The sequence below is a fragment of the Quercus lobata genome, chromosome 10 (genome assembly GCF_001633185.2).
Source record: "Quercus lobata isolate SW786 chromosome 10, ValleyOak3.0 Primary Assembly, whole genome shotgun sequence".
Classification (NCBI taxonomy): domain Eukaryota; kingdom Viridiplantae; phylum Streptophyta; class Magnoliopsida; order Fagales; family Fagaceae; genus Quercus; species Quercus lobata.
In genome coordinates, this window is record NC_044913.1 from 20,785,971 (window position 1) to 20,794,429 (window position 8,459).

General features: G+C 34.2%; 1 protein-coding gene across 5 annotated transcripts; it reads right to left on the reverse strand.

The window, feature by feature from the left end:
- Positions 1-4,150: 4,150 nt before the first annotated feature.
- On the reverse strand, positions 4,151-7,960 carry LOC115963773. Of its 5 annotated transcripts, none has more exons than XM_031082932.1 (3): positions 6,324-7,960; positions 6,042-6,131; positions 4,151-4,564 (listed from the first exon to the last, which is right to left on the reverse strand). In XM_031082932.1, exon 1 carries the CDS (start codon positions 7,346-7,348, stop codon positions 6,410-6,412), a length of 939 nt encoding a protein of 312 aa, XP_030938792.1. In that variant the 5' UTR covers positions 7,349-7,960; the 3' UTR covers positions 4,151-4,564; positions 6,042-6,131; positions 6,324-6,409. The 5 variants fall into 5 exon arrangements, with proteins under 5 accessions (XP_030938792.1, XP_030938791.1, XP_030938788.1 ...); XM_031082931.1 differs by having other exon boundaries at positions 4,151-6,131; positions 6,324-7,384; positions 7,704-7,959; XM_031082928.1 differs by having other exon boundaries at positions 4,151-5,243; positions 6,324-7,959.
- Between the last annotated feature and the right edge of the window lie 499 nt (positions 7,961-8,459).

An 8,459-nucleotide genomic window follows, 5' to 3' on the forward strand; every position in this document is an offset into this window, starting at 1 on the left:
AATTCATTCTTCTCATTATCCATCCGAATAGTCTTGCATAAAAATCGATGGCAATGTAAGAACCCAATATTTATTATCTAATAATTAAGGTTTCTGGAAGCAAACGTGTGTGCAAAGGAATAGATGAAAGTGATAACATTTATAACTACATCATATCTCACCAATTGGGCAGACTCACACCATTGAAGCAATAAACTAATATGCCAATCCCACTACTTTAAAATATAGAGCTTTTGTGAAATCTGAACGATAAATTTCTACTCAATGCATTGTCCACTTCTATAGAATATACAGTTTTTCTTGTTCAAATGATGACATTTTGGGACCTAAAACTCGTGGCACACTCTTAATGCTTAACATCGAAGTGTCTCAATGTTAATGGAGCTGTGTGATCTTCATGGTATTTGACAAAAGTCACAAAACTATAACCATCCAAAGTTAGATACAATACAAGCATTGTCTTGTTTGTCTACTATGCTTGTGTTTGTGAGGGAGAGAGAGAGGAACAAACAAAACAGTATGGCCATAGTGATATGATACTAGTGACCTCATTGACACCTCTTCATGTCCCCATTCCCACATGACAACAAGATAGTAAGCAAAATGTTGTTGTCCTTTTCTTTTTGTTAAACAAGCTTTGATGTTAATGGAAGATGAACCCTAAGATCTCGTGGTCACATCTAGCTGATATTATTACATAATTAAATACAAATACAACCAACAACTCCTTTCTAACACTGTCATGTCACTTTCTTCCACCATTAATTCTTAGCTTAATGTATAATTAAACTTAGATACCAAAATATTCAATGCTACGCACTAATGTTGCAATTAGTCGTTGATTAGTTGTAATCATGCATAATGGTACAAAAACGATATTTGATACTTATGGGTCCCCCGCTCCCTAGCAAGAATTAAATCTGTCTACTCTAATATAGGACCCAAGAAAAAAAAACATACAATTTAACTAAAATATCTTAGTAGAGATATCTATGTGCCCTTGTATTGTTCCTATTCTTATTCCAGCATCTATGAACAAAAGTAGATACCTCAATAATCACATGCAAAAACCTAATTATGATAAACTAAACTCATCATATGCGTGCGGGTACAATAAGGCTCTTTTTTTATTTTTAGTTTAGTGAAATAATGTTTAAAAATGAGATAAAGATAGTTTTTTAATTTGTAGGATCTTAATAAAAATTTGAAAACCTAAAACTTAGGAACTCTTTTAAAAATAATAAACTACTTTTTTAACCAGTTTGTGTTTTAAATTTAAAAGTATTCAACTAAAAGATAAAAATATTTTAAAAAGTTTAAAAATTCGTGTGAAGATATTTTAGTACACAAAATGATAAAATCCAAATAAAGAATCTTATTATTAATAGTATAGGTAAATGAAAAAAAAAAAAAGTGAATGTAAATGGGTCAAATTAAATTCAGCAATAATTGGCAAACAATTATTAGGAGTAATATCTTATGAGAAAAGATGAACAAGTGGATTGAAATGGTTTTGTACTGCAAAACTCATGGCGTCAAAAAGTTACGCTGGCCTATATATATATTGATGTCACCAATGACGTCTAGTTCAAATTAACCACCTTTGGTGTTTTTTTACTTTTACCTTTGTTCGAGGGTGGTTGTCAATATGTTCAATTTACAATGGGAGATTGGTCTGTTGAATAAATTAGCCATCCAACAAGAACACATATGCAAAGAGAATATTTTGCCCAATTGTGCCTGTTCATATTGATCATGTGTTGTCACAGTGAAGGTTGGTATACCAATCTATTACTAGGGAGTGTCTATTACACACCCACTTGCCTACATAGCTCACACACTTCCCAAAAAGTCGCGATTTCGAGGTTTGTGACTGTGTATTACAGTGTGCAACACATTTCCATTATTACAAGAGTGGAAGTTTTTATACCGGTTTCTTGCAAGAAAGAGTCTTCAGAAGCAATCCCACTTAATTAGTTATGAAACCAGTAAGTTTTTTTTTGAAAGGGAAACCAATTAGTTTTAGAAAGGCGAGCTCACAAACAAATAATAGGAATAAAAGAAACTAGTAGGAAAAAAAAAATACAAAATCATCAAAGATTTACATAATTCAACAATAACCTACATCAACAGATTGTCTGAGATGAATTTACTATTTCAAAGAGAGATTAAAAAATGTTTACACACTCAAAAAAACACTATAAAAAATAAAAATAAAAACTCTCTAGGCTCTCTCACACTAATTTAAAGTCTATCCTAAGAAAACTCTTAAGCTAAAACCACTAATATATAATTGTCTATTTATAAAACTACGATACCCATTTTGTAGTGGATAAGAAATACCAATTTACTTTTATAACAATGAATACACCTTTTTTTTCCACACGAGTCTTCATTTTTTGGGTGGGTGCCATAATAAAGTAACCAAACTAATATTGCTTTTGAACCATCAGAGTAGTTTATAACCTTAACATGAGATTATTACTCCTTTCATTTGATTGGAACACATCAGTTAGTGAATTGTGCTTTTTTCAGTTATTTATGTGTAGAAAAGATGCCACTTCCAAAGAGTTGTCGGGGAAAAATAAGACAGTTAAGGGCAAACATATGAAAAACTTTGATTGAATTAACATGTTTCTCTCGTTAACTTTGAAAACCAATTTTTCTTTGTGATGAGAGTGCAGCCATCAATGGTAGGGAGGAAAATTACATTTGGTGGAAGAATTGACTGGATAGTGAAATAATGTTTTGGAATAAGATTATAAGTTTCATTTTATTTTTCCTCTGCCTAAGATTATGAGTTCCTTTCTAAAGAGATGTTGCTAATTGTGGGTTGAAAAGTTTGGTTACATTCCAAACAAATGCAAGCTTGTTAAGCCTTATGTTATTTCAATTATTATACTTTGATGAAATGTTATTTCAGTTATTGAACGGCTAACAACTTCAAATGCATGTGCTTGGTTGGAACATGAATAGGTGACCCAGTTTTCATCCAGTACTTCAATGCATTAGACGAGACACAAGCATGACATATGGCATTTTTGGACACATCTTTGTCTATGCCCCATCTATTTTAGTGAAGGGCCACTTATCACCCATCGCATAAGTACAAGACACAAACCAAGTCTTACAACCAGAAAAAGACATAGAGAATGGCAAGGACAAAGGCAACACAAAATTAAAAGCATGACAGTATGACACCAGTGTTATACTTTTCCACAATTTGAAATCTGTTTGCGCAACGTTTATGTTTAAATTGTTGATGGATACAACTCATACAAGTATAAGGGCCTTTATATGGAGTACAGTCACCATTCCACCTGCATAAGAGTTCAATGAAGTACAGCCAGCCCAGGCCATAGTTGGATTTGGAGAGACCCAGCCCAGGGCTTGTGATTTTTGAGGCTCTGAATTGGAATGGGCTGAGGTTTTTTTTTTCTATGGGACCCTCTCACACATTTACGGTCTTTTTATCCAAAGTTCAGATTATTCCAATGGAAATTTAGTTAAAGAGTAAACTTCAGGATAAATTCTAGACATGTTTGTTATGCCCTATAGCAAAGATCTCTCCCCAAAATTGAAGCACGGATTTTAAAAGACATCTGACATATTGCTCTTGTTTTTAACTTCAATTATGAAAAAGTTGAGGCCACCACAAAATCTCACAACATTCTCCCAACACTTTTATTTTAAGTTGTATAATCCTTTTTTCTTTTTCCTTTTTCCTTTTTTGACCCACGGTGACCTGATATCTCAGCTTGGTGTGAAAATGTTGCAAGATTTTGTACTCACAGGAAAAACACATAAGTTTATAGCATATGCATGTTCAATCTCCAAACGACTTGTAACACAGATCTTTCATTGCCCATACACCGCGTGCAGCACAAATTTCTAATCAAACTGACTTGTGGCGAAATTTTTTCTACAAAAATGACTTGCACAGATTCTTAATTAATGACTCCATCTCAATAGGATACTGAAGCGTAATCATTTTGTTGATGAGTAGTTGTAAGAAGTTCAACCATAATGAATCTTTGAACAATGAAAATATGCTCAATTGCTCATTCTCCTTAAAATGGTTATAAAAGCAGTAAACTGAAAGAGAAAATAATTAGAACATATCAAACTAAATCAAACAAAGCCAAAAATCAAGTATCATGAAATCGCGGTAACAAATTCATTCAGAACTAAGACAATTTCACCCAACTTGTCCACCAGATCTATAAGCCAGTTGTAACAATTTATCATTCATGACGATGACGATCGAATTACACTCTGGGAGATCCCTGTCAATCAGTACTTGATAGTTGAAACTACTCAACAAAGATCTGCAATGGGTGAAACTGATAGGTCCTATTACTACCGAAATTCAACATTCCTGCAGCAATGGAAACTGAAAATTCCACACACAGCATCCATATCAATGCAAAACCCACCTCTAAACTACTTGCAACTTCACTAGCAACAAGGAATCACCTGTAAACCACTTGCACCACCCAAATCCTTCATATTTTTGGGTATCCTAAGCCAATAAGTAATCCTGAGTGTTATTTCATTTGCAGGACTGTTAATTGGAGAGGGGGAACAAAAAGAGTCAATATTGAACGCATGTTAGGATAAAGAGTTTATAAGACCAATAAATTGTCCAACATGAAATGTGTAAACAACTTCCAACTTGAAATAATTGTATGGAAAAATCAAGTTTAAAAAACCAACTTTCCAGCCAAAAAGTTAGGGCGGAACGGGAGACAAGGAAGAGATTCAGAAAAACAACCATCCTTCTGCATGCAAATGTCTGCATTGCATTCAAATATCAATTGTGTAAGAAAAACTTTGCAGTTCAGTTAAGAATCATAACAGAAGACACACCATATACATGAACTATTAATGCACAGAATCTATGTTCATCTGCATTTGAAAACACAAAATCCCCCGAAAAAGAGATTTTACAAATTACACTAGCAATAACTATCAAAATCAAAGCAGTAACAAACTCTAAAGAAGGATAAAAAAACATCTAAGATCAAGTTGCAGAGAGGCAGATGCTAAGTCAGAATGAACTACACAGTTAGAAGTACGTATGAGGAAGGTGGAGGTTGCGCTCTCCAAGCAAAACACAGTGCACAACAAGGAGAAGGAAGTGCAACTGTTCCATTACCAAATGATACGAGTACCTCCTTTTTAAACAATTTTTTGTCGTAGTTCAGATATGCCTTGAAGGCCATTAACAGGCAGTTGTTGGTCTGCATGCGAATGGACACATACACCATTCAGAAGAAGCCTCAGTCACACTATTAACATGTTTCAACAGACAATTTGTCGTTCTTGAAAAAACATTTTGATCAACGTATGCAACAAACAGCATCATTATATAAGATTCATGTTATTGTCACAATAACTCATTTAAACCAATATACATAAAATTATTTACTGGTCAAATACTTCTAACTTCTAAGCACCATAATATTGTACATACAAAACACACAAGCATAAATGTTCTTTTGGTGCACAAGTGATAGCTCCTAGCAGAGTAAAGTATTAATTTTACACACACAACACCAATATCTATTAAATTAAACTTGAACAAGATTTGGAATACATGAAATTCTAAGTTAGCAATTATGGGGGTTTATAGGCTCACCATAATCCTATCAAACTTGTAATTTACCAGTAAAAGATGATGGTGGATTACCTCAAAAGTTGAGTCTAGCCCAAATGTTACAAAATTTAATCAGAATTTGAGAATATAAGACCTCTCAAGCTATCATCAATATAGCGTATCAGAAAATAAATTAATGTAACACATTACAGAACCAAACATCTGTTGTCCATTGCTGATTCTTATAGAATGTATGTCCCAGTATCAGCCGTTACTGAATTCTAAATGGGAGTAATAGACAGACCCACTCATCATTTTGACATTTTAAGCACAAGAAATAGACAACGCTGAAATGTTGGTTACATTTAGTTAACAACATGGAGATACAAGTGATCATTATTCACATCAAGGGAAAAAAAGTGTATTATTGTCTATGATATACCTTCCAATGAGGCCAGAAGAGTTACCACTACCAGCAGACAGATACTCTTTAACTCATAAAAGTCTCTCTCTCAACAAGTCACCAGTTCATCTGTTTAGTAGGCACAATGTTTTGATTCAAAATTCATAAAGTTAATGAATTATGAAGGGGAAAATGTTTATAAAAAAATTTAAAAAAAAATCCTACAAGAGCAAAAAGTATGAAATATATCATCTCATTTCATTGACATAAGTAGCAAAGCCAGAAAGAGTAAATGTGTTAGAAGTCCAAAAGGTTACATACATCTCTGACACTTTTTCCTGCACAGAAGAGCTAGCTAGTACAAGCAACATTAGCAAGTTTATCTACATACTCAGTTGAGTATACCGTCATGCCGAATCATCTTCTCCTTTCAACTGTTGAATTGCATTGAACAACTTCCTTCGAGGACCAACAGCAAATACACCCATCTCTTTGAGATCTTCAAGAGTAAGTAGTGGCAAAGCTTCTTCGTCAACCTCATGTATTTCAAAAACAGTAGCATACTTGCCAAACCCGAGCTCCTCCAACCATCTTTTAACACCATTTACATCACTACCTCCAGATCCCATATCATCCCACACACCGCCAGATTTAGGAAATGAGTTGTTGTCTTCATAACAAGCATCCTCCTTCCAAGGATCATTGAGATTGCCTTGCTGCCGTGCATCATAAGTGGGCTCATACATATCGTATTCACAGGCCTCTTTGCTTGTAGCTGGTGTTTCTTGATCCGACAAGTCCTTAAAACCATTATCAGGGAAATCATCCTCCCACACATTTGACGTGAACCCAATGAAATCTTTCCCACCACTCTCTCTCCCATCTTCACTACTGAATTCAGGACTAAGTTTAGAACTCCAAGTGCCACCAAAAACCGAAATGTTGTTTCTTGCATCCCGGCCTCGTCGTTTCATTACCCTACACTTCCGGGTAATATTACTGAAATCCAGTCCAGACTTGGTCATACCAAGCTCCTCTGAAATTGCAAATTCAGAAGCCATGTTTGATGAGTTTGGATTCTTGTTCTCCCTATTCTGTTGCAAATCAGCTGAAGTCCTTGGAGAGATACCAGGTTCTGAAGCAGTGAACTTTGAGAATCCACATATGAAATTGTTTTCAAATTCTTGAGGGTTCACAAAATCATGTCTCCATCTCTTATGCCCCAATTTTCCCTCAGTTTTTTGAGGAAACCTACATGCAAAAGCTGCAGAAACATCACCTATTTCCCCTAACCTAACATTTGGGCGCCTTTGTCTCTTTGAACTCATGCTTAGAACCAACATCATATACAACACCCTAGAATTCAAAATCTGAACAAAGCCCTAGAAACACAAACCCAAACCCAAAAATTAAAATTTCTGTCTCTAAAAGAACTAATTTAACACAATAGCACAAACCCAAAAATTAAAATTTGTCTCCAAAACAACAATTTGACACAATAATACAAACCACTATAGAAAACCCAGATACAAAAATTCCTAAAAGCAACTGTAAATGTTCACAAAACTAAATACTTGTTGGAGCTCTCAGCAACACTAAAAATAAAAGATTACAATTACAAGCAAAAGTCACATTCAAGAACTGAAAGTAAAAATCCTAGTACCACCCAAAACAAAGCAAGAAAATTTAAAGAAATAGAACCTTGTGAGACAGCAGCAGTTCTAGCCAAGTTTGAATTTTTGCATGTTACCCAAATTAGAAATTTAAGAATGTCTGATAGATGGTGGGATTTTTCAAACTAGAAATAATGGGCAAAATACAGTTAAGTTAAGGATGTTGTGCACTTGTGTGGTTTGTTTTTTTTTAGAGGTAAAACTGAAAACAGAGGAAAGGAATGAAGGTTTCAAAAGTCTACACAATGGTTTTTCTGTGTGTGCCAGATGGATTGGATTAGAGAAGAAGTATATAAAGTCATATAGGCATAGACTGGGACACTTTTAAATGTTGGGGGGTCCAATGGAATTACCTGGAAAGTTTGAAAGTTATCCTTAATAGAAGCTTCAAATTAAAAAAAAGTCGTTGAGGAAAGTTCTGTGTACTAGCGTGTTGAGGGTGTTTCTATGTGCTTTCCATTACATCTGGCTGTTTTTGGTGAAGAGAACGTGTCCACCAAGAATTTGATAATAGATTTCACACGGTTTGTAATTGGTGTGCCATAAAATAAATAAAATGATAATAGGGATGGTACAAATATAAATGATGTTGTCACAAATTTGCTAATTCAATAAATTATAAAAAAAAATTTGTGAAATTCATTGTGCCTTTAACATTTGTTTTTTGTGTGGATAAGATGATATATGATAAATGTTTAATAATATGTGGGATCTATAAATATATGTTCTCCTCTGACTTAGGATTATTTTTGGTGGCAAACTTAAGTTTTAATGTATCTAAGCT